The 27,034-nt window shown below is 48.1% G+C and overlaps 1 protein-coding gene across 2 annotated transcripts in view; it reads left to right on the plus strand.

The window, feature by feature from the left end:
• pxdn (peroxidasin) overlaps nucleotides 1-27,034 on the plus strand; it is a 296,825-nt gene that overhangs the window by 143,005 nt on the left and 126,786 nt on the right. Inside the window, exon 4 of one of the 2 annotated variants that reach the window (XM_085996418.1) lies at nucleotides 24,549-24,620. The exons of the other annotated variant lie outside the window; for it this stretch is intronic. Within the exon in view, the coding sequence (XP_085852544.1) occupies nucleotides 24,549-24,620 (72 nt within the window). The remainder of the gene's footprint in view (nucleotides 1-24,548; nucleotides 24,621-27,034) is intronic. 2 annotated transcript variants of the gene reach the window in all.

Genomic DNA, 27,034 nt, shown 5'->3' on the forward strand with positions numbered 1-27,034 from the left:
CTATTGCTCCGCCTGATGGTCACCCATTTCCTATCTTCCTGTGCAGCCCTTCCCTGCGGTGTGACCAACTCACTAAACGTGCTATCCACGAACTTCTCAGCATCGTGAATGCTCCACAACCCATCCACCCGCAGCTCCAGCTCCTCAATGCGGTCTGCTAGTAGCTGCAGATGGATGCATTTCCTGCACACGTAGTCACCAGGGGCAGTGTCCCTGAATTCCCACATGGAGCAGGAGGAGCACATCACGGGGCTGGGCTCCCCTGGCATGACTTACCCTTTAATTAATTTAAATTAATTTACTATCACCAATTAAAGATATCTCTAAGGCGCTTGTATAGTCTACCAACAGTACCTGCTACACCAGAAAAGACCCTAGTAACTATAAACTACAGAGTTAAAGTTTAAAAAAGAGAAATACTCACCAACCAATCACTTACCTGCTCCCTGATGACGTCACGCACTGATTTCTTTTTACCTCTCTCCCCGCTGCTGAGTTGGTCTCGCCTCGCTGGTCGCGGGTTTTTATACCCGGCTCCTCCTCCGCTGCTCCGAGTGCTCTCGGGCCTCGCTGGTCGCGGGTTTTTATACCCGGCTGCTCCGAGTGCTCTCGGGCCTCGCTGGTCGCCGGTTTTTATACCCGGCTCCTCCTCCGCTGCTCCCGCTGCTCCGAGTGCTCTCGGGCCTCGCTGGTCGCGGGTTTTTATACCCGGCTCCTCCTCCGCTGCTCCGAATTCTGACGGGGCTGGACAGACTGGATGCAGGGAGGATGTTTCCCCTGGCTGGGGGGTCTAGAACGAGGGGTCACAGTCTCAGGATACGGGGTAGGACATTTAAGACTGAGATGAGGAGAACTTTCTTTACTCAGAGGCTGGTGAACCTGTGGAATTCTCTACCACAGAAAGCTGTGGAGGCCAAGTCACTGAATATATTTAAGAAGGAGATAGATAGATTTCTAGACACAAAAGGCATCAAGAGTTATGGGGAGAGAGCGGGAATATGGTATTGAGCTAGAGGATCAGCCATGATCATATTAAATGGCGGAGTAGGCTCGAAGGGCCGAATAGCCTACTCGTGCTCCTTTTCTATGTTTCTATGTCTTAGTGCCCATATAATATTTTTAAAATATCCTTCAATTCAATTCATATATATATATAAATATAAATAAATATATATTATATATATATATATATATATATGTCGCTATGTCCTGTCATCTTTGATTTCAAAAGACCTTTTGTCAACAGTGATGCGCTATCAATAACTCAAAAGACTGAGATTAAGCGAGTAATTAACAGGCTTTTATTAACAAGAGAATGAAGGTGTGCCTCGAGTGGTGGACCGGTCCAGAATACAAAGGGGCTGTGGAGCAGTCACCTTTATACCTGGATTTGTGGGAGGAGTCAGCCGAGGCATGTACAGGCATGTACACAGTGGAATACAAACAGTGGTTTACCACATTCACCCCTTGTTTAAAATTGAGTCCGGCGGGGTGAAGTGTATTAAAAGTTAGTGTATTGGAGTCTCTCCGGAGGTCTTGTCTGCCGCTGTGATCGACGTGGCGACGTCAAGGGTAGTGAAGCTTCCGGCGTCGAGTCCCGCGTAGGCTGGGGCACTGGTGTGTAGTCCTCGTAGATGTCGAGCGGGTCGCGGGGCCCAGGCCTGCCGTCTGCTGGGGCTGGATATCGGATCGTGGGGGGGTGGGGTGGTAGTGGGTTACTGCGGCCCCCGAGGGTGCGAGGTCTCTTATGGAGATTGTGTCCTCCCGCCCGTCCGGGTACGCAATGTAAGCATACTGGGGGTTGGCGTGGAGGAGGTCAACCCTCTCGACCAGGGGGTCCGTTTTATGGGTCCTCACGTGTCTTCTCAGTAGGACCGGCCCTGGGGACGTCAGCCATGGCGGTAGCGATGTCCCCGATGTGGACTTCCTTGGGAAGACAAACATTTTCTCATGAGGGGTGGCGTTAGTGGCATTGCAGAGCAGTGACCGAATAGAGTGGAGCGCATCGGGGAGCACATCCTGCCAGCGGGAGGTCGGAAGGCCCCTAGACTTTAAGGCTAGCAGGGCGGCCTTCCAAACTGTCGCATTCTCTCTTTCCACCTGTCTGTTCCCCCGGGGGTTGTAACTGGTGGTCCTGCTTGTGGCAATACCCCTAACGAGCAGGTATTGACGGAGTTCGTCGCTCATAAACGATGAGCCCCGGTCGCTATGGATATAGCTGGGGAAACCGAACAGGGTGAAGAGGTCGTTCAGACATTTAATGACCGTGGCACTGGTCATGTCCGGGCAGGGGATGGCGAACGGGAAACGGGAGTACTCATGAATAATATTGAGGAAGTGCACATTGCGGTCGGAGGAGGGGAGAGGCCCTTTAAAATCAACGCTCAGGCGCTCGAAGGGGCGAGTGGCTTTTATCAGGTGAGCCCTGTCTGGTCTGTAAAAGTGCGGTTTGCACTCAGCGCAGACTTGGCAGTTCCTGGTCATGGTCCTGACCTCCTCAATGGAGTAAGGCAGGTTGCGGGCCTTGAAGTGGAAGAACCTGGTGACCCCCGGGTGGCAGAGGTCATTGTGGAGGGCCCGCAGTCTATCGATCTGCGCGCTGGCGCAGGTGCCACGCGATAGAGCATCCGGGGGTTTATTGAGCTTCCCGGGCCGGTACAAGATCTCGTAATTGTAGGTGGAAAGTGCGATTCTCCACCTCAAGATCTTGTCGTTTTTGATTTTGCCCCTCTGCTTGTTGTTAAACATGAAAGCAACTGAACGCTGGTCAGTGAGCAGGGTAAATCGTTTTCCGGCCAGGTAGTGCCTCCAATGACGCACAGCCTCCACAATCGCCTGGGCCTCCTTCTCAACAGCGGAGTGTCTGGTCACCGGGCCCTGGAGGGTTCGTGAAAAGAAGGCCACGGGTCTCCCCGCCTGATTGAGGGTAGCGGCCAGGGCAAAGTCGGACGCGTCGCTTTCCACCTGGAAGGGGATGGATTCGTCCACTGCGTGCATGGTGGCTTTGGCAATGTCTTCCTTGATACGGTGGAAGGCTAAGCGGGCCTCTGCCGTCACGGGAAAAGAGGTGGACTTGATCAGCGGACGGGCCTTGTCCGCATAGTAGGGGACCCACTGGGCGTAATAAGAGAAAAACCCTAGGCACCTCTTCAGGGCCTTGAGGCAGTGGGGCAGTGGGAGTTCCATAAGGGGACGCATCCGGTCGGGGTCGGGGCCGATCACTCCGTGTTCCACAACACAGCCAAGGATGGTGAGGCAGGTTGTGCGGAATATGCACTTCTCCTTGTTATACGTCAGGTTCAGGAGTTGGGCGGTGCAGAGGAATTTTTCGAGGTTTGCGTCATGGTCCTGCAAGTCATGGCCGCAGATGGTCACATTGTTCAGATGTGGGAAAGTGGCCTGCAACGCATTTTGATCGACCATCCGGTCCATCTCCCTTTGGAAGACGGAGACCCCGTTGGTGACGCCAAAGGGAACCCTAAGGAAGTGATAGAGGTGGCCGTTTGCCTCAAAGGCAGTATACTGGCGGTCCTCAGGGCGGATAGGGAGCTGGTGGTACGCTGATTTCAGGTCAATGGTCGAGAAGACGCGGTACTGCGCGATCTGGTTGACCATATCGGCTATGCGGGGGAGTGGGTAAGCGTCCAGCAGGGTGTAGCGATTTATTGTCTGGCTGTAGTCGATGACCAGGCGCTGCTTCTCGCCGGTCTTAACGACCACAACCTGGGCTCGCCAGGGGCTGGTGCTGCCCTCAATAATCCCCTCCTTCAGGAGCCGCTCCACTTCGGTTTTAATGAAAACCCTGTCCCCGGCACTGTATCGCCTGCTCTTTGTGGCGATGGGCTTACAGTCGGGGGTGAGGTTAGCAAACAGTGGGGGTGGGGGGGGGGGTGACTCTGAGCGTGGAGAGATGGACCTGGTGCGCGGCGGGCAATTTGGAAGCTGCTGGCTGCGGACTGTGAGTGGGGGGAGGGGTCCACCGTACGCCATCGTAACACTTTTAAGGTGGCACTGAAAATCTAACCCCAGTAGAACGGCAGCGCAGAGGTGGGGCAGGACCAGAAGTTTAAAATTATCGTACACAGTCCCGTCTACTACGAGTGTCACCACGCAGTAGCCGCCAATGTCCGCTGACTGGGACTCGGAGGCCATAGAAATCCGCTGGTGCGCAGGCAGGACTGGGAGAGAGCAACGCCGCACCGTGTCGGGGTGGATGAAGCTCTCCGTGCTCCCAGAGTAAAAAAGGCAGATTGTTTTGTGACCATTTACCTTAATGGCCATTGTGGAACTGGCCAGCTGGTGCGGTCTCGCTTGGTCCAGTGTAACGGAGGCCAGCGTAGGGGTCGGTGTGTCGCTGCGGGTATCAGATGAGGCGGTGTTGGGGGCCTGCTGCGTCCCGGCTGTCGTCCAAGATGGCGACGTCCATGATCCCCATGTGGCTGGAGGCGTCCAAAATGGCTGCTGTTCCGGTGGTTCGCACATGCCTGGGGAGGCCCAAGATGCCGGCCCACACGCGGCGCTGCTGGGGTTCCGGGTGCCTTTGGCCCTGCAGACGCTGGCGTAGTGTCCCTTCTTCCTGCAGCCCGAGCAGATCGCATTTTTCGCCGGGCAGCGCCCTCTGGGGTGTTTGGCCTGGCCACAGAAGTAGCATTTCTGGCCTTGGGACACTGCTGCGGTAGTTGGGCCGTTGCTGGGATGTGGCTGGGGTGGCACGGCGCTATGAGACGGTCCTACCGTGTCCCAGGCTGTCGTTCCCTGCGGCGTCCACGGTGCAGAGGAGTAGGCATCCATGCCCCGGTAGGCTGCGTCCAATGATAGTGCGAGTTCAGAGGCCTTGTTGAGGTCGAGGTCACTCTGCTCCAACAGTCGCTGTTGGGTGTAATTGGACCTGTGGCCCGCTACAAAAGCGTCCCGGATAAGTTCCTCTGTGTACACGGCGGCCTTTACATCCTTACAACCACAGGCCCGGCCAAGCACAGACAGTGCCTGAAGGTATTCCTCGGTCGATTCCCCAGGTTGTTGTTTACGACTCCCCAGAAGGTGCCTGGCGTACACTTCGTTCACTGGGCGCGTGTACTGGTCCTTGAGGAGCTTGATAGCATCCGCGTACGAGGTCGCGTCTTGGATGACCGAGTACACTCGCTGGTTCACTTTGGAGGTCAGGACATCCAGTTTGTCCTCGTCCGATTTGATTGCAGCGGAGGCGGTCAGGAATTTTTCGAAACGCCTAAGCCAGTGAGTAAACTTGGTGGATGATCCGCCTCCCGATGATCTAAGTCCAGGCATGCTGGTGTGAGGATCTTCTCCATTATAAAAATCTTGTTAATAAAATTGATGCGCTATCAATAACTCAAAAGACTGAGATTAAGCGAGTAATTAACAGGCTTTTATTAACAAGAGAATGAAGGTGTGCCTCGAGTGGTCGACCGGTCCAGAATACAAAGGGGCTGTGGAGCAGTCACCTTTATACCTGGATTTGTGGGAGGAGTCAGCCGAGGCATGTACAGGCATGTACACAGTGGAATACAAACAGTGGTTTACCACAAACAGTGCCTATGAGATTTTCAATGTTTGTTGTGTCCACATCAAGTTATATCTGTATTGTCACATTTTAATATGATTTCCCCCTTAATATGATAGACTACGAGGCTGCAATTCCATGCTCTGGCCACATGACTCTGAGAAGTCTGTGCAGACCAATTCCTGATTTTTCAAACTCCCTGTCAGTCATCTTACTAAAGATGTGTATTGGAGAGCATTACCATTTTAATTTTAATTTTAAGCCTTGATTTTAAAATTCTCATACTTGTTTTCAAATCCCTCCACGGCCTCGCCCCACCCTATGTATGTAACCTTCTCCAGCCCTGCAACCCTCCGCGATATCTGCAATTCTCCAATTCTGGCCTCTTGCGCATCCCCAATTTTAATCGCTCCATCGTTGGCGGCCGTGCCTTCAGCTGCCGAGGAAGTAAGCTCTGGAATTCCCTCCATAAACCTTTCCGCCTCTCTACCTCTCTTTCTTCCTTTAAGGCGCTCCTTAAAACCTACCTCTCATCTGCCCTAATATCTCCTCGTGGCTCAGTGTCAAATTTTGTTTGATAACACTCCTGTGAAGCCCCTTAGGATGTTTTAGTAGGTTAAAGGTGCTTTATAAATGGAAGTTGTTGTTGTTCTACTAATTTGTTATTTTAACATTTTTATGCACTTTGCAGTTCTCCTTACACTCTATTACCCTATAAAATTATTGGAAACCTACCCTGTCTCGACAGTTGATGCCTCTGCTAAGCTTCCCTCCTCTGTTCCCTGGTCTGGAGTGCCTTCTCTCAGTGCTTTGCCCCCCATTGTGTGGGACTCCTACTGTGCCACCGTCGTACTCTGGCAATGCTGTCTGCTGCTGAACATCCCCAAAGTAACCTTCCTCCCTGACCCTACCATCTGCCGTGAACTTCCTCCTGATTCCACAGCCACCAAAAAGGCAATCACAGCCAACACCCTGCGCCTCCGCTTGGCCCCCCACTGCCGTGCTGCCACGGCACTTGGTATCTCGGTCTTCTTTCGCCAAGATCCCTGGAGAGCCTCAGTTTATATTTTCATAGGCTAGAAGCAGAGGCTGAACCTGAGCACCCACTTGGGTAACCCAGAGAGCGCACTGAGGTTTCTCCTTCCCTGTTACCATCTCAGTATATTTCTTCCACGTGATCTCCTGGACTGGTTTTGATCGGGTTGGGGAGGAGTTTTCCAGAATATTTTTTCCTTCATAGTTTATTTTTCTCTCCTTTTCCCTCCTAAGAGATTACGTGGCGGTGGGGCGGGTGGGGAGGGAAGAAATGAAAGAAAGACTTGCATTTCTATAGCGCCTTTCACGACCACCAGACGTCTCAATGCACTTTACAGGCAATGAAGTACTTTTCGAGTGGAGTCACTGTTGTAATGTGGGGAAATGCAGCAGCCAATTTGCACACATCAAGCTCCCACAAACAGGATTGTGAAAATGACCAGATAATCTGTTTTTGTTATGTTGGTTGAGGGATAAACTTTGGCCAGGACACCGGGGATAACTCCCCTGCTCTTCTTCAAAATAGTGCCTTGGGATCTTTTACTGAGAGAGCAGACGGGGCCTCGGTTTAACATCTCATCCGAAAGACGGCACCTCTGACAGTGCAGCACTGCACTGGGAGTGTCAGCCTAGCTTTATGTGCTCAAGTCCCTGGAGTGGGACTTGAACCCACAACCTTCTGACTCTGAGGCGAGTGTGCTACCCACTGAGCCACAGCTGACATGAGATGGGAAATGTTTAGACATAATGCTTAAGCCATCAGGCGGTGTGGGGCAGGCTTGATGAACCAGCTGATCTTTTCCTGCCGTTCAATTTTGTATGTTCATATGTTCTGCCTTTTACATTTCTTCTTCTGTTTCACTATTTCTTTTGTCTTGGCATTAGGTTACATTTGTTCTTTGTACATATCTAATCATATGTGTTTGTATTGTGTGTGGGGATTTCATCATCTTCATTGTATTATATGTTTACTGTGTGCACTTGTATTGACTCCCAGTGTGCAGTGGCACAGGAGATTAATCAGTCTAATAAATATTTTTGAAGTATATCAATGCCAAACTAGTAGCACTTGCTTGGAGACATCAAGTATTTTAGGCTCTTTATAAGCAGCTCGCTCTGCTCAGGCTCGGAGTTCCCTAATGCACTGTTCAGCTGTTTACAACTTTAGCTACCGCTTAACACCGAGCTATCTCGCTGCCTTTTCACTTCACCAGGTGAGACAGCTCGGTGTTGAGCAGCTAAGCAAACTGGCGGCTGTTTTTGTTTCAAATGCTGGTATTTGCAGTGGACCGGATCGTGCTGGTCGGCTCTCAAAATGTTTGCACCGTAAATTGGTGGAAGTACGAGTTGATGATAATGGCACTTGGGAGACAGTGGGGCATCTGGGAGCTTGCTGAACAGCTGGATCAACGGTGTATCTCCTTAACCAATGGGATTTAAAGACTGCGAATGAAACCGAGGCACGACGGAGAAGGAGGGTGAATTAGAGTCAAATCGGGTACTAAAAGCGAAATAAAGAGAATGGAAAAGATTGGATAGAGCAAGAGAGAAGAAAAAAAGACCAACAGGAAAAGTCAGGAAAAAATTACAGAATTTAAGATTTGAAATTTTCAAAATCTCTCTAAGAACAGTTCACTACCTGAAGGAATGAGATTTAACAGTTTAAATTGTTCCCTTTCTGGGCAAGAGAGGTTGATTGACATTGCATTAAGAATTATCACGTTGTTAGAAGCGTACTTACGCTCTTAATTACCAGACTAACTCTCTGTGGCAAGTTTAATGGGCAACTAATGTGCAAATCCAGCAAGTTCTCACAAGTAACAGGGAGGCTAAGGACGCGATGCCGTTTGTGTGAAGCGAAAGGCGGAAATCGACCAGCAAGTTCTGGAGATTCGCAACTCCCACCGTATCTCTTAATCCCTTGAACTTGCTGGCCGAGGTGAACGCTGATAACGGTGTGTGTCGTTAACATGCTGATAACGGTGTGTGTCGTTAACACGCTGATAACGGTGTGTGCCGTTAACACGCTGATAACGGCGTGTGTCGTTAACACGCTGATAACGGCGTGTGTCGTTAACACGCTGATAACGGTGTGTGCCGTTAACACGCTGTTATTTTTTCAGCAAGATCCAACCCATTGTATTTTCAAGTATGGTAAAGAAAGAAAGATTTGCATTTATATAGCGCCTTTCCGACCTCGGGACACCCCAAAGCGCTTTACAGCCAATTAAGTACTTTTGAAGTGTAGTCACTGTTGTAATGTAGGGAACAGTAATTATGCGCACAGCAAGCTCCCACAAACGACAATGTGATGATGACCAGATATTCTGTTTTTGTTCTGTGGATTGAGGGAGAAATATTGACCAGGACACCGGGGATAACTCCCCTACTCTCGCATTCCTCAGCACTGCACTGAGTAGAACCCTGAAACATTTAAAACACTTTTCTATAGCCCAGTGCTTTCTGTTGACAGCCAGATACATTAACCAGCTCTTGTTACGATTAACAGTCTCCACTTGTTTCACTGGCACATTAAGTAAATTAGGCGTTGCTGTGTTGTCCACAGTTGGAGATGCCATTTCTAAGTATTGACACAATGTTAGGGAGGTCAGATAGCTCTGCAGAAATTCTACGTAGATTAATGCAGTTAGATCATCCCCACGCATTTCACACATTGCATACTTCGTCTGCAGGTAACGTGTACAGGATGTAAAATGCATTAAGAGTAATAAACGGCAATCAATAAGGATCTGAAGATTGACATCAGCTGACACCATAGCTGCAGAATTGTGGAGCACTGAGATATCAATTTATGCAATCTAAACTTTAACTCCACAGCCCCGCATTCTCAAACATGATATCAAATAATTAAATCAAACAGAAGCACTAGTGTGCTCTAATTTTGCCCCATCCTTTAAACTGCTCTTAAACGTCTCCTTTTTTGGCCCAATCACTGGATTAATATATTTCACTCCCCAATATGATTAGTGTCTCTGTCAGTCCATGAATTACTGGTCAGTCTCTCTGACCCAATTGATTCACTCTCGCCAACTAGGTTAGTATTTCTGGCAGCATATGTGGAGAGAGAAACAGAGTTCACGTTTCAGGTCGATGACCCTTCGTCAGAACTGGAAAAAGCTGGAGATGGAACAGGTTTTTAAGCAAGTGCAGGGGCAGGGAAAGGGGGGAGGGGAGGAAAGAACAAAAGGGAAGGTCTGTGATAGGATGGAAGGCAGGAGAGATTAAGAGACAAAAGGGATGATGGTGCAAGGCGGAGATGGTAATGGGACAAGTTAAGAAAACAAAAGATGGCTGTAGATGAAGTATAAATGGCAATGGCAGAATGAAAGACAAATGTAAGAAGTCACACAACACCAGGTTATAGTCCAACAGCTTTATTTGAAGTCACAAGCTTTCGGAGCGCTGCTCCTTCATCAGGTGAAGTGGAGAGATGCATAAAGACACAGCTTATATGGTCAGAGAATAATGTCAGATGTTTACAGGTAATCTTTCTAACTGCCATTTATCACACATCGGCAGAGAGATAATCACAGCAATCAAAGGTGTGAATGGTGTCCAAACAGGTCAGTCAGGAAAACATTACATCAAAGAACAATGAGGTGGGGTCACAAGGGGTCAAATGTTGCAGATGCTGGGGTCTGTGTGAAAAACAAAAAAACAGACAAAAAACTTTTTTTTTGCTGGAAATCACAGCAGGTCCGGCCGCATCTGTGTAGAGAGAACAAGCCAACGACGACTCGAGTCTGGATGACCCTACGTCAGGTGGGGTTACATGTAGCGTGACATGAACCCAAGATCCCGGTTCAGGCTGTCCTCATGGGTGCGGAACTTGGCTATCAGTTTCTGCTCGATGATTTTGCGTTGTCGTGTGTCTCGAAGGCCGCCTTGGAGAATGCTTACCCGAAAGACAGCTGCCATGTGAGAGAGAAAAAACAGATAGGAGCAGAGGTTATGGTTTGAAATTGTTGAACCCAATGTTGAGTCCAGAAGGCTGTAAAGTGCCTAATCGAAAGATGAGGTGCTGTTCCTCAAGCTTACATTGGTGAAGTGTAAGAGGCCGAGTTCACTGTTCCAATGAATCTCTCCTTGATCTTGCCGCTGCTTTCTCAAACCTACTGATGTTGGCAACTGAATTCAAGCACTGTCAGTTTCTTTAAATACAACTTTTTGGACCCTTGATCCTGTGCATGTTACCAGAAAGGACTCCACCATTATTAACACAGAACAAATGGCAAACAGCATCCAAACTTGGAGCAGAACTAGGGTTGCAAAATTCTGGGAATTTTTGAAAGAGGAAACTTTCCATGGGAATTTTTGGGAATTTTGAGTTTTTTTGCACACTGATGGTTTTTGTCTCTGACCCTTATAGTATCTTTGTCATCAAAATAGACATACTGTTCCATACAAATAAAAACAGGCTTTCCAAACTTTAGGTTATAATTTTGAACTTTATTGAACCCCCACAAAAAAGACACATCTAAAATAAAATAAGAGTGTCAGCTTATTTAGCCTGTAATTTGTCCTTATTTTGTTCCTTTGAGTCTTCTACTCATGAGTCTTCTGAGCCTTCTACTCATCATTGCTCCTCCTGATTCTCTGACTCTGGCTCTGACGTGTCCATTTCCTCCTCTGTCACTGTCTAGTTGTGTGGTGGACACTGTGTGGTAAACCACTGTTAACCTGTACATGCCTGTGTGGTAAACCACTGTTAACCCTGTACAAGTCCAGGCATGTCTCAGCCCCTGGCTCCACCCCTAAGCCCGGGTATAAAGGTGACTCACCACCCTTCCCCCGGGAGCTCTTAGGATGGATTCACTAGCAGAGGCATGCTCTAGTTCTTAGTCAATAAAAGCCTACTTCATATAAGTCCATTTCGTAGTCTTTGGTATTGTTGATAGCGCATCAGACACTTCTGTATCTGGCTCAATAAGTTGTAGGTTCGCCCGGATAGCCACCAGTTTCTCCACTCTCGTTAGTCAGCCTGTTGCGCACCTTTGTATGCGTATTCCCAAAAAGTGACCAGTTTCGTTCAGAGGCCGCTGATGAAGGTGGGATTTGGAGTATCACCGATGCAATGGGTGACAGGGCCTCAGATGCACAAAGTCCCTTCCACCAGGTATGTGCACTGATATGCTTGCATGATTCCCATATCCCATCCCCATTCCAAAGACCTTGCTTGGTAGAGAACTTTACCAGACTTCCCAGAACTTTGCCCACGTCCAGATTGAGGTGGCGTGAGAGGGTAGAAATCACACTGTAAGCGCTGTTGATCTGTTCTCCAGAAAGTATTGGTCTCCCAACATGCTTTGGGTCCAGCATGAATCGGCTTGACACAAAATTCTTGACGTGTCTGTATGAATTGAACAATTGCCTTCTCCTCTGCTTTGAGCAGCAGGGATGTGGGTAGGGCAATGCTGATTTGTTCTCTTAAATCCGCAAAAAGCCTGAGAACACCTGACAAGACAGCGTCATCTCCTTCAATCTGAGCAATTGCAGATGCTACTGGTGAGAGTAGTTTAAGGCTGCTAATCACACACACAACTTGTAATTATTAAAACAAGCCAAGTAAGAAGATAAACATATATTGATTATGAAATTCTTAATAATTAAGATTCCATCTCTGTTAGTAATTTTACGAGAGGACCTGTGGGGGAAAAAAAATGAAAGAAATACAAAAAAAACAATATTATGCTAGCATGTGCTTTTTTGGGCAAAATTCCCAAGCCAAACTTCCCGTGAAAAATTTCCTGGAAGCTTTCCACCCCTTCGCAACCCTAAGCAGAACAGGGCACTAGACACTAATGCGAAGAATACAACAGCTGCCTCACATCAGTTTGAAGCCAGTGTTAAATAAATGTACCAGAAGCTGTGACTTCAATAAACCAACAATCTACATTTTTGTACTGCTCATTACGCACAGAAGAGATATCTCTGAGTGCTTTACAGGGTGGTAGTTAGGGGTGTAGGGAAGGGAAGATTGGGGATTAAAGAGGTTAAACAATGCATAGTCAAAGAGGAAGGTCATCAGTGTTTCTGAAGACCGAGAGGTAGGTGGCAAGACATGAATGCTGAGGGATGGAGCTCCAGAGGATGAGGGCAAGGTGGCTGAAGGAGCAGCTATCAATGGTAGAGCAGAGAACAAGAAGGAGGCTAGTGTCGGAGGAGGGAGGCTGTGTGCAAGAGAAGATCACAGAGGTAAGGAGCGACAGAGGGATTTAAAGGTGAGGACAATAATCTTAAAATTTGATTCCCTGGAAAACAATGGGGCAAAAAGTAGCGCCCCGAAAAAGCTAGCGCCCCCGTGCCCGAAATTTGATGGTAGCGCCACGAGCTGGGGCGGGCGGGGGGGTCGCTACTGGAAGTGCTCCCTCTCGCTCTCCCTCTTGGGGGGGCTCCAGCCCAATATCAGGGCACTACATGCCCGGCACCTCCTCTTTAAATATCGCCGCACGTACGCCCCCCTGACCCTGTCGGACAAACCAAAGTTTGAGGCTGGGGCGCGAGTGAGGCGCTGCGCACGGCGATGTCGACATCACTGGAGGTACAGCGCCGCTGGGTGCTACTGGCTTCCACTGCTGCTAATCTCCCGCTGAATTTCGCGGGTGGCGTTAGCGGCACCACGCCTGGGCGCTAGTTGCTTTGCACCCCATTAGCACCCCCCTTGGGCGCTAACAGGAGGCGCAAAGCAACCGAATTTTGCCCCCAATATGTCAGCTAAGCTTCACGAGGGACAGGGGTGTTAGGGATTTGAGCCTTAGGCTGTGACATTCTGGGTGCCCAGCATGTTGTGAATGGTAGAAACGGGTAGGCCAGTAGTAGAAGTTCAGCTAAAAGGTGATCAAAGCCATAGACTAGGTTTTTGGCAAAAGAGGGAGACCGATAAGGATGCCGCTGGACAATGTTGCAGAAATGAAAGAAAGTGGTTGCGGTGACCAATCGGAATTAGGGAAGAAACTTAGCCATAAGTCAAGGTTCCACATCCCAGGGCTAAGCCTAGGGTGGCAAAACTGGAGGCGGATGGAGTCAAGGCTGGAGGCATGCCAGAAGCCAAAGAGGATTGCTTCAGTTTTGCCAGCATTAAGCTGGAGGAAGTATTGACTGACCCAGGTCTTAATGTCAGCTAGACAATTGGAGACAGCGTCAATAGCAATGTGGTTAATGGAACATAGGAACAGGAGTGGGCCATTCAGCCCCTCGAGCCTGTTCCGCCATTCAGTGAGACCGTGGCTGATCTGCGATCTAACTCCATATACCCGCCTTTGGCCCATATCCCTTAATACCTTTGGTTAACAAAAAGTTATCAATCTCAGATTTAAAATTAACGATTGATCTAGCAACAGTTGCCGTTTTCAGAAGAGAGTTCCAAACTTCTATCACCCTTTGTGTGTGTAGAAGTGTTTCCTAATTTCACACCTAAAAGATCTGGCTCTAATTTTTAGACTGTGCCCCCCTAGTCCTAGAATCCCCAACCAGCGGAAATAGTTTCTCTCTGTCTACCCTATCTGTTCCCCATAATATCTTGAAAACTTCAATCAGATCACCTCTTCACATTCTAAATTCATGGGAATACAACCCTAATTTGTGTAATCTCTCCTCGTAACTTAACCCTTGAAGTTGGATATCATTCTGGAGGAGGGGGTGAGGCAGAGTGGTTGTTAACAGCATGCAATATGACAGCTGAGCCCATACTTCTGGCTGACATCTCCATGGGCTGGAATGCAAATATCCTTGTGGTGCACCAGCGTGAGAAAAATGGATGCATTATAAAGCAAAGTCTCGATTGGTTACTATGGCCAGGGTCAAGTCCCATGCTCCAACTGACCTAATTGGTTTTATATGGGCTCAGAAATTCGGGTCGGAGGCTTCCCGCGGGTGTTGGCCCCCCGACCTGCACTTATCTAGCGCGCCGGCCGTTGTGCTATGGGCCCGCGTGGGATTCCGATCCTGGGCCTGCTCCAACTGCTGGTGCGCAGTGCTTGCGTATCCCAGGGGCGCAGTTAGTTCGAAGCGTCCCCTGGGATCACGTGGGCCATGGAGAGCCAATGGTAGCAGGGAATCTCTATTCATAGATTTGACAGAAAGACCTGTCAAATCTATGAATACAATTCAGCCCCAAAACATAACTAAAACTTCAAATACAATTTTTTTTAAAACATCACATTTTTAAAATAACCATAAATTACATAAAATAACTTTTAAACAATATAAATTTTTGAAAAAATGAATTACAGTTTTTAGCGGGGCTAAAAATAAACTTACTTTTCTTTAAAGTATTTAAAAATAATAAACCTGTGGGGAAAAATGTTTTAATTTTACTTAATTCACCACTTACCTTGTTAAAAGCAGACCTTGTGACTGCTTTTTAAAAGCGTAGCTGCTGAAGACTTACCCTCCCGGGAAAAACCTGGGGGAAAAAACGTAAGTTCGATGCGTACGCGCTGCCTCTCCGGCGCACGCGTTCGACCTCTGAACCCCTTCCGTCAAGGGAATGGAAGTTGCGGTTTCCCACGCATGCGCAGTGCTTGCACGAAACCGGCACTTTTGTTGGTCCTACGCGTGAGTACCCAGCGCGCACTCACCTGTGGAGACCCGAATTTCTGGTCCATGGTTTCAACCGTTACACATTTTTGGCAGATTTGGGTTTTGTGGGGCAGATGTGGATTTTCAGTGTGAACCGCAGACATGGGTTGAAGTGCCGACTGTTGGTGTAAATGTGCAGATGGTCACAAGTTGAGTTTGAATTAAGCCGGGCCTTTGTCCCTATTTGATTTCATCCTTCCAGAATGGTGACCCTACTGTATCCAAATGTAGCATGTTGTTTCTGAGAAGATGCCACTGTCCTTTTATTGCTCTTCCTGGCAACCAGTTCCAGCTGCTGATCTCGCTGTGATAAGAAATAATTCGTATGTCTGTTCTGGACTTGCCCTTCACATGCCTGTTTCCTCTTGTCCTGTTGCCCTGGGTTACCTGAAAGAATTGTTCTGGGCTTACTAATCTTTGCTCTCCTCTGCACTGAGTCTAGCATGCTGCTTTCTTTGGTTGTTATTGCTCAACATATTCTAACATCCCTGAGTCTTGTCCAATGCCCTGCGTGCCCACCACCCACCCCCAGGCAAGTTCTAAGTTCTGCCAGCCATGGGATATATGTGCCTATTGATATTGGACTGGCTTATCCCTCGCATAATACAGGTAGACTATCCTTTATCCGAAAACCTCGGGACCAGCTGTGTTTCGGTTTTCGGAAAATTTCGGATTTCAGAAGGTATTTTATAAGACTGGGAAATTTGTTGGGGGTTGGGGTCGGCGGGGGGTCGGGGTGGGGGTCGGCAGGGGGTCGGGGTCGGCGGGGGGAGCGTAAGTCGTGCGCCACTCTGGTCATGTCGTGCGCACGACTTACGCTGAACGAAAAAACTTTCGGTTTTTAGAGGTTTTCGGTTTTCGGAAGTTCGGATAAAGGATAGTCTACCTGTAAATGTATTACACCTTCTGGTGCCTCTCAGCAATGTTCAGCCATCTTCCCAATGTCACCCAGCCTAACGGCTCCTTTATTGGAAAAAGGATATTGCCTCCCAGTTCCAGCACAGACCCACATCCGAGTGAGGTGAGCGCTAATAATGAAAAGTGCTCACCTCTGTGGAATAATTTCCTGGAAGAGACGACTGATTTGTCAATGGGGAACAAAACAATAGACGGTGCTGCCTGCTGTCTCTCGGCTGGAGTGCACCAAGCTGACGCAAGCTCTTGTATACAACAATGCTGGACTCTCTCCTCCTATTGGGACCTGCATACAGCAGGGCAGCAGTGAGAGACATGGACCATGTACAGCAGGCACCTCAAAGCACTGGAGAGGTACCACCAACGCTGCCTCCGCAAGATCCTGCAAATTCATTGGCAGGATAGGCGCACCAATGTCGGTGTTCTTGCTCAGGCCAACATCCCCAGCATCGAATCTTTGACCACGCTCAATCAGCTCCAATGGACGGGTCACATTGTCCGCATGCCCGATACGAGACTCCCAAAACAAGCGCTCAACTCTGAGCTCCGGCACGGCAAGAGAGCCCCAGGTGGGCAGAGGAAACGCTTCAAGGACACCCTCAAAGCCTCCTTGAAAAAGAGTAGCATCCCCACCGACACCTGGGAATCCCTGGCCCAAGACCGCACAAAGTGGAGAAGCATCCGGGAAGGCGCCGAACACCTCGAGTCTCTTCGCCGGGAGCAAGCGGAAGCCAAGCGCAGGCAGCGCAAGGAGCGCACGTCAACCCAAGCACCCCACCCACCCACCCGCCCCTTCAACCACCGTCTGCCCCACCTGTGACGGAGACTGTAGGTCCCGCATTGGACTCATCAGTCACCTGAGAACTCATTTTTAATGTGGAAGCAAGTCATCCTCGGTTCTGAGGGACTGCCTACGAAGAAGATTGGGACCTGCAAGGTGATGGAGAGGTAGTTGGCAGCTGGAGGGGGAAGAGAAGTGCTGTCAGCATGGTGTTCTCCTAGTGAGAGCCAGCAACGTTATCTGATTGTACTGTTGCCTGGAATATTGGTTGTTTCTAGCAGTAGGGTATGTGTGGTGAGCACGTTCAATTACTAAAACTTGTCTCACTCACCTGTGACTCTATGCTGTGAGCAGGAGTGAGGGCTGCTTTGAAGACTTGCACAGGTAACCAAAGAGTAACTGAATCTTCAAAATAGCTCATTTAAAAAAAAAAAGCTCAAAGGGCTGCTGGGCTTTGGCAAGTTAGTGCCCCTGCCACTTTGCCAAATAGCCCAACAAACTACAAGCACCTTTCTCTCTCCCTTCACCGAAGGTGAACAACCAGGGTGCTCTCAGACCCCACCATCTCCAAAGATGTACAGCAATACCTCCACCTTTCCCACCAACTTCCAGATGCCGTGGCCACGAATGTTGATGCCCTAACCCATCTTCTCCAAAGCCCAGTACTGTTGCCTCCAACGTATCTTCCTGTCTGAGTTGTGTTGTCCAATTAAGAAAAAGAATAGAGGTGAAGATTTTAAGCAGAGCAAAAAAGGAAGCGGAAAGCCAAATAGAAGTGGAGGGGGAGTTAGAGAGGGAGACAGAGGAGAAGTGGAGGAGGAAGGGAGGGAGAGAAAGCCAAGCCAGAGAGATAAGGGGGGGTATGGGGGGGGGGGGGGGGAGAGAGAGAGAAGCTTGGGGAGGAGGAATAGGCTGGAGGAGGAGGAGAGGGAAGCCAAAGGAGGAGGGGGAGACCGAGAGCATGCTGTTGAAGGGGGAAGAGAGAGAGTGAAGTTAAAGGAGAGAGATTTAGAAAGAGTAGAGGGTGTGAAAGAAACGATGGGGAAGCAAGCAACAGACTGACGGCTTGGTTTTAATGGCACTTTGGAAGGTTCTTGTTCTTGAGTTTTTTGTTCCAAATCTGTTCGAGGTGTTAATAATCAAGTCTGTCATTCACTCTCCAAATCACCATATATTAAAGAGGTAATCAAACTATCAATTCTAACAAATGAGCTTCAGTCTCATTCCTCCTTGTATAGTAATTAGGGTCCAAAGGAGTGTTGAATTAGCTTCATTGACTTTCTGTTCATTTTGTTAAAAATTTATTGCCTTCATCTGTTAATTTTTTCCCTTTATTTTGATTTTCTGTACTAACTATTTTAACATTTTTCCGTTTCTGCTATTATGACTTTCCCTGTTTCACTCCATTATATCAGTTGTCTGATGTGGTATAGCTAATTGCACAATAAGCCATACTGATCCAGAGTGTTGTTTTTCCCTCTTTGCTGGTGTTTATAAAAGTGCCACTAAAAATGATAACACCTCGGGCGGGGGGGGGGGGGGGAATTCGGTACCTTAGCGCCTCCAGTTAGCGGCAGAGCATTATTGCCGGAGCGAGGCAAATCCAACGCCGCACGCCAAATCCCACCCCCCTCGCACGCCAAATACCACCCCCCTCGCAGCGCCGCCGCTAACAGTTATCGCCGGGAGCCTCAACGCCAGGTGGATTTTGACGTCAGTGAGTGTGCAACGCTCACTGCCCGATCTGCAAAATTGCTCGTCACCACCTACCTTGACACCTGGAGTAAAGCACGACAGGGAGAGCCGGCGTGAAGCAACAGGAAGTTGGCCTCGGGGACGTTATTTAAAGAAATCATCAGTAATGAGTTGCAGCTGTGGGTTAGTGGAGTTTCGGTGCTTTCTTGTCAGTTTCACAGTGCAACAGTCTCATTCTGTAATTTCAACGTTTATTTAGTATCGGGAGTGTTGTGACAACTAAAATGTAGCTACATTTATTCTTTAAAAAATCAAACTGCTACATTTGGTTACATTAATGGGGGTTGTCCTGGCAGTCGACCTCACCCTCCAGGATCTGCGGTGGAGGCAGCGAGATAGATGGAACGTGTGGCCAGAAGGAGGAGGAGGGCCATCAGGGCTCTCAACAGGAATCCTTACCTTCCGAGAGTATTCCGAAAGCACTTCTACCTCCAATTAAGCGAGGAGCAGTGTATTCGAAGGCTCCGCTTCACCAAGGAGATGGTCACAGAACTCTGCCGCCTCCTGCAACCAAACCTCCAGCCTCAGATCAGGACCACCATGGCGCTCTCAGTGGCAGTCAAGGTCACCGTCACCCTCAATTTCTTCGCCAGCGGATCCTTCCAGTTTGCAACAGGAGACATAGCTAACATCTCGCAGTTCACCATCCATTGCTGCATCCAGGAGCTCACTGAGACTCGAAGCAGTAGAAGGTACTACATTTCCTTCCACATCACCAAAGAGAAGCAGGATAAGTGTGCATGTGGCTTTGCCAGGATAGCTGGATTCCCCATGATGCAGGGCGCCATTGACTGCACCTACGTGGCTTTGCGGGCACCGCATAACAATCCTGAGATCTTCCGTAACTGCAAAGGCTACCACTCACTTAATATGCAGTTGGTGTGCGCCCACAGACAACGAATCCTCAATGTCAATGCCCGCTACCCTGGCAGCAGCTACGATGCCTTCATCCTGCGCCAGACCAGAGTGTCAGCACTCTTCCAGCCACCACGTCAAGCTCGCAGCTGGCTGCTCGGAGACTAGGGCCATCCACTCGCCACCTGGCTCTTGACTCCCCTTCGCAACCCCAACACTCCTGCCCAGCCCTCGTATATAATGAGAGCCACGCTGGCACCAGGAACATCATCGAGCAGACCATCGGCCTGCTGAAGCAACGGTTCTGCTGCCTTGACTGCTTGGGAGGAGCCCTCCAGTACTCAGCGGAGCGGGTGTCCCATTTCGTGGTGGTCTGCTGCATGATCCACGATGTGACCACCATGAGGTCGCAGCCATTGCCAGCAGGGATTGCGGGACCACCTCAGGAGGAGGAAGATGAGGAGGAAGAGGAAGATGAGGAGGAACAAGAGTGAGGGAGGAGGCAGCCACTCAATCGGCCTTCCGGAAGGGCGGTCCATGATCGCCTCATCAGACTGCGGTTCGAATGAATTAAACCCCAGATCCCCGTTGCTCACGACATCCCCATCATTCCAGCCCTGTCGCAGGCCATATCACAGCACAAAGCTGAAATGAGACGCACCACAAAATAATCCAAACTGAATTAATAAATTTATCTAAAATCAGTGAACACATATTTACAACAAAAATCTTAACTATTCACCCTTGTGCAGTCCCTTAATGCCTGTCGTTACTGTGCCTCTGCCTACTCTGGTGCTCCTACGAAGTGTTGGCCCAGTGGCTGCAGCGGGGCTGGTGGAAGGCTGCTGAGTGTCTGTGCGGGAGACTTCAGATGGCCTTGCAGGATGCCCTCGACCAGCTCTGGACCTGGAAGGCCTGGCTGTAGACTGCACCACCTCTGCATGGGCGGCAGCAGTCTGAGCAACAGGCAGCGACAAGGGCAATGGCGGAGTGGCAGTGGTGGGAGCAGGAATGCTGTCATCCTGAGAGAGGACAGCAGATTCCTATTCCACTGACCCACTGCCACTCTCCCGGGGCAGCACCTCCGCATCCCTAGCAATCTGTTGGAGCACCGATTGCTGGCCTGCTGCAACACCGTGAAAGCCCCGGTTGACGGTGGTAGACCCAGCCACGATGGCAGCAGTCTGAGATTAGATGCCACCAAGCATAGACTGCGTTACAGCACTACGATGTTGCATCGCTTCCACCTGTGCTGCAATGGAAGCTGCCGGATTGTCCATCACACGCGGCATCAGGTCTGGGTCGCCACGGTCTCTCTGGGAGTCTACCATCCTTTGCAGATTGGAAATGATGGCTCTGCGCACACCATGGAGCCCTTGTGCAATGTTGGAGGTGGACTCCTCCACGCTCCTTATCATTGCTGACAGCCTCTCGGGCACGTCGTGCCAGTATCTGAGCTGGTGTCTGCGGGTGAGACATGCAGTGATGCGGTGTGTTCTTCCTCCTCCTCTTCTCCCGCCTCCTCTCTACATTGTCCTCAGGGACAGGCTGCTCAGGTGCTTGCTGATTATCTGAAAGCCTAAAGGCACACGAGTCGGGTTAAGGTGAGGGAAGGAGAGCAGGAAGGGAGAAATGCATGCATACAGCATGATTAGCTGGAAAGTGTGAAATGCTTGTGGGGTGAGGGGGAACATAAGAAGTAGGAGCAGGAGTAGGCCATACGGCCCCTCGGGCCTGCTCCGCCATTCAATAGGATCATGGCTGATCTGAATCTAGACTCACGTCCACTTCCCTGCCCGCTCCCCGTAACCCCTAATTCCCTTATCTGCTAGGAAAATGTCTATCTCCATTTTAAATTTATTTAATGTTGCAGCTTCCACAGCTCTCTGGGGTAGCAAATTCCATAGATTTACTACCCTCTGAATGAAGAAGTTTCTCCTCATCTCAGTTTTGAAAGGGCAGCACCTTATTCTTAGATTATGCCCCCTAGTTCTAGTCTCACCCATCAGTGGAAACATCCTCACCGCATCCACGCGATCAAGTCCCCTCACAATCTTATATTTTTCGATAAGATCGCCTCTCATTCTTCTGAACTCCAATGAGTAGAGTCCCAACCTACTCAACCTTTCCTCATACGTCAACCCCCTCATCTCTGGAATCAACCGAGTGAACCTTCTCTGAACCGCCTCGAGAGCAAGTATATCTTTTCTTAAATATGGAAACCAAAACTGCATGCAGTATTCCAGGTGTGGCCTCACCAATACCCTGTATAACTGCAGCAAGACTTCCCTGTTTTTATACTCCATCCCCCTTGCAATAAAAGCCAAGATTCCATTGGCCTTCCTGATCACCTGCTGCACCTGCATACTAATTTTTGTGTTTCATGCACCAGGACCCCCAGATCCCTTTGTACTGTAGCACTTTGCAGTTTCTCTCCATTTAGATAATAACTTGCTCTTTGATTTTTTCTGCCAAAATGCATAACCTCACACTTTCCAACATTATATTGCATCTGCCCACTCACTTAGCCTGTCTGTCCTTTTGCAGGTTTTTTATGTCCTCCTCACTCACTGCTTTCCCTCCCATCTTTGTATCGTCGGCAAACTTGGATATGTTGCACTCGGTCCCTTCCTCCAAATCGTTAATATAGATTGTAAAGAGTTGGGGTCCCAGCACTGACCCCTGCGGAACACCACTAGTTACTGATTGCCAGCCTGAGAACGAACCATTTATCCCAACTCTTTGTTTTCTGTTAGATAGCCAATCTTCCACCCATGCCAATATATTACCCCCAATCCCGTGATTTTTTATCTTGATCAGTAATCTTTTGTGTGGAACCTTGTCAAATGTGAGAAGAAGGAGTAGGGATGAACATACTGTTGTTGTCCCCAAGGGGGTCAACATCGCTGGTGGCCATGGCACTTTATTTTCCATTTGGGTGTCTGCTTGTCCCCTGCCTGTGCGCTCCTGCTCCCTCCTGTTGTGATCCACCTTGGCCTGCAAGAGAAAGGAAAGTGTGTGAGTGAGTGTGGAGCAATGTGTTTGGACGATGTGCCTGCCATAATTGAATAGCTCTCATTGTATGCAGGGTGTGAGATGTGAGTGAGTGTGTTAGTAGACAGAGATTGTTGGTGGGTGTGGTGCCTTGGGCAGTGTGTGAAGACTGTGGTTCAGATGGTGGTATGTAGCATTTGTTGAAGCATTCACTCACCCTGATCACCTGAGTGAGGTGGTTAAATTTCTTCCTGCACTGTGCGTGTGTTCTGGGGACCACAGTGCTGCCTGAGATGTGCTGCGCTACCTCCCTCCACATGGTTTGGACAACTTGCAGCGAGAGCCACTTGCCGGGTCGAGCACCGCCCTCCGTCTCTCCACAGCGAACGCCAGCACCGCCAATGCATGATCGCAGAATCTGCGGACTCTCTCCCTGGGGCGTGCATCTGCCGTGAGCACAGCTGCTTCAGTCCTCCGGCTCCTTCTCCTTGACCTGCTGCTGCTTGCTGAGGCAGCTGCACAGCCCGCAGTGCTGAGAATGAGGTTCTGCAGCATCAATGAACCTCCCCTTTAAGAACTGAAAAAAGCCTGTGGCAATCATGACTTGAGATTAGACTGCACCTGATATTGGTCCACCCTTTGAGTGTAACGCCAATGTGCTTGAGCTTCAAGACTTGACTTAGCGCTCCAATCACTTCTTTGAGCAGTGAGCACGAATTTTGCGTGCAGTCTAAACCATTAGCTCTTGGCGCTAATTCTCCAACTTTTCTACTAATACTGCCCATTCCTGGGCTATAATGAATTTCTAGCCCCAGATCTATTAACTCTTTTAGTGCATTATACTTTTAGCATTCTTCGATTTGTGTTAAAAATGGATGCTCTAACCTGGCACATGCAGATAGCCCTCCCTCAATCAAAGATATAGGATAACCATGCTATCATATTGGGCTGGAAAAAAAAAATCAGTAAAAGAATGCATTAGTCCATTAATCTGAAATTAAAACATAAAATGCTGGAGATACCTGCTGAACGGTACACACCTGAAATATTTTAACTGGTCTTTTAAAAGGTGAGAGATTGGTAAATGTTGGCATTCAGAGGGTTTGGGGTGATCTTGTACACACATTATAGAAAGTTAACATGCAGGTACAGCAAGCAATTAGGAAGGCAAATCGCCTTTATTGCAAGGGGGTTGGAGTATAAGAGTAAGGGAGTCTTGCTGCCGTTTTGGTGAGACCACACCTGGATTACTGTGTATAGTTTTGGTCTCCTTACCTAAGGAAGGATATACTTGCCATAGAGGGAGTGCAACAAAGGTTCACCAGACTGATTCCTGGGATGGGGGGATTGTCCTATGAGGAGAGATTGAGTAGAATGGGGCCTATATTCTCTGGAGTTTAGAAGAATGAGAGGTGATCTCATTGAAACGTATAAAATTCTTAGAGGGCTTGACAGGGTAGATGCAGGGAGGATGTTTCCCCCCTGGCTGGGGAGTCTAGAACCAGGGGTCATAGTCTCAGAATAAGGGGTTGGCCATTTAGGACTGAGATGAGGTGAAGTTTCTTCACTCAGACGGTGGTGAATCTTTTGAATTCTCTACCCCAGAGGGCTGTGGATGCTCAGTCGTTGAGTATATTCAAGACGGAGATCGATAGATTTTTGGACACGAAGGGATATGGGGATAGAGCGAGAAAGTGGGGTTGATGTAGAAGATCAGCCATGGTCTTATTGAATGGCAGAGCAGGCTCGAGGGGCAGTGTGGCCTACCCCTCCTAGTTCTTATAGTTCTCATCGCAGATGCTGACTGACCTGTGTATTTCCTGCATTTTATGTATTTATTTAAGATTTGCAGTTTTAGCTTTTTATCTCATTGGTCCATTAACATCAGATTGGAAGCCCACTGTCTCAGCTTGACATAAGTTCCTTTAAAGGTTAGTGTTTCTGTATAAATTTCAGCACCTGTTTAAATGGCTATTAAAATTTAATCTTTGCCGACCCACCAACAGAACGACGTCTGCTTAGATGTCCAAAATGCCTGTTTCGTGCTGTAGGTGGCCAGTCACTAATACTACTGATTATTTCTTGTTTCAGCTATTTGTACAAGAATGAAATCCAGTCACTTGACAGGCAAGCATTTAAGGGACTTGTCTCTCTAGAACAACTGTAAGTGCCTTTGCTATTCGTGTTCCATTGCTGTTTAATTGTCTTTATCTTTCTAGTGTCTTATGCTTGGCTTTTTTCAGTTTACCAGTAAAAGTTTCTTTGGCCCGTTGTGTAGTCAGCACTTGCATGCTTTGCATGTCACATTTGCACAATTCAGTACTGAAAGAAAAAGGGGAAATGTGGCTGAAGATAGGTTCGGGCTTTGGTCTTGTAAGGTTTAGACAACTCGTAGTTCACTCTAATAACGAGTGTGTTCGGAGCACCGTCCAATGTGTTGTTTGCTCTGTTTTGATAAATGTTTGCTAATGAGTAAAAAGTATCTTGCTTTGTTCAAATGCCTGGCACCCATCAGGAATTTGGGATCTTCAGTTGACACCATATATCAGAATTTGTTTTACATTAATTATGGCAATTCAAGTGGGGAAACCAGCTGAATATAAATCTGTTTCTAGAAAGCAAGCATGCTAACATTTTAGTTGTCATCTCAACCAAATACTTCTGTTTTTTTGCATATAAACTATGCTATATGTGTAATCTTTCACTCACTCCACTTGCAATCGGTTATTGTATGGTGTGCGTTTATGATGTTGAATTTTTTTTTTGGCGCTCGGTTTACAGTACTTGCATGACTCGCCAAAAAGTCAACTCCAACAGTACTATAAGAAGTTAAATTTGTCAAGTAGCTAACACATCATGCCATTATTCTGGATAATTTCCCCTTTAACTTTTGGTGAAATCTGAAAGATTACCTTCTTGGTGTTGATGCATTTTTATTAGAAACAGGTCCATTTTAAATTGCCTACTCCTGTCTTTTGATCAAAATCACTTCCTAGCAATTAGGTGATGTATATTCTTTAATGCATTGTGTTTCTTCTGTTTGCTCCTTTGCATAAAACGCTACATTTTAATGCATAATTCACCTTGAAGAAGCTCAGATGTTTAGAGTTCCAAATAAGCAGTTTGATTATTGTTTATTTGTGCTCATACTTGCCTTTGAGGGGATACCTCCTCCATACATTGTTCCGAGTGTCTGGTGCCGCACCTCATCTACACCAGATATACTTTCACACCTTAAAGTCACTGAATAAAGAGCTATAGATTCATACACTTGTAATAATCTTGCCTGAAACTTACATTTTTCAGGTGAGTTTCAATACATGGCTTTTTATTAAATTGGTGTTGTAAAGCTTATAGTGGGATAGGATGCTGAAGGGTATCGGTATTGGTTGCTGCAAACTTTTAAGACTTTCTTCTTTGCTGTAAATTGATTAAACTGACACTACTGATCTCACCAACAGTGGGAAGAAATAGTTAGTCGCTAATGATGCACTATCAACAACACCAAAGACTACGAGTTGAACTTATACGAAGTAGGCTTTTATTGACTAAGAACTGGAGCATGCCTCTGCTAGTGGATCCATCCTAAGAGCTCCCGGGGGAAGGGTGGTGAGTCACCTTTATACCCGGGCTTAGGGGTGGAGCCAGGGGCGGAGACATGCCCGGACCTGTACAGAGTTAACAGTGGTTTACCACAGCTAATTCTACGTGTCAATATACTAGATAAATCTAGAGTACTGCTAACACTAGTCTCTGCAGTACAAAAGATGCCAATTTAAAAAAAAAAGGATCTAACTGACGTAAGAAAACTACTAGGCACTTGGTCTAAGCGTTAAAGCTTTAATCAACTGTTTTACAACATGGAGGTCTAGTTGTGTCCTTCACTAGTTCCTGTTAAGAATGTCCTGCGCAAGCTGGGCCCGTGCCCGAGTATTTATACTCTCCCTGGACAGCGCCACCCGTAGGCCGCTCAGTATTATTTCATAAGTCTTTCTTTTATGAATGACTGACTGATTCATGTCGCTAACTTTCCAGCATGCACAACAAATTTGAATAATAAGACCTTCCTTTCATAGGTTGTAATTGAAGGAAGGCTGATTGACTGCTGGGGGGCAACTTGTGGCCTCAAGTCAACTGCAGCTTCAGTTTGAACTCTTTAGTGTTCATTATTGCTAAATTCTGTCACATCTCAGCTGAACGTGGAACATGATTCTGAAGCTCTGGCAACTGCGTTCTGTATTACCACAGTGGTTAAGCAATAGGGACTGTGATACTGAAGCTCGTGCTACATATATATCACCAAGATACTGCAACCTCACTTGAGTGGCGGCACTGCAGTATAATCGCCTTCCTGCTGTGGCATGAAGATCAACCTCAAAGTGGTTTCCTCTTTACCTGCTGGAGGCAAATCAGCACTGGCAGCAGATGTAAATGGTTATTAACTTGTTCTGGCCAAAAAGCACACTTGAGTTTCAAAGGTGTGTGCGCGTGTGTAAATCCGAGGTATGAACCTCACTTGGAAGTAGCTGTGCATGCATGACCTTGAGCCGGTGTAATTGCTTCAGTATTGTTGTTGG

Source organism: Somniosus microcephalus, chromosome 9, assembly GCF_052327205.1.
Source record: "Somniosus microcephalus isolate GS21.2 chromosome 9, FLI_Smic_1.0, whole genome shotgun sequence".
In the NCBI taxonomy this organism is placed as follows: Eukaryota; Metazoa; Chordata; class Chondrichthyes; order Squaliformes; family Somniosidae; genus Somniosus; species Somniosus microcephalus.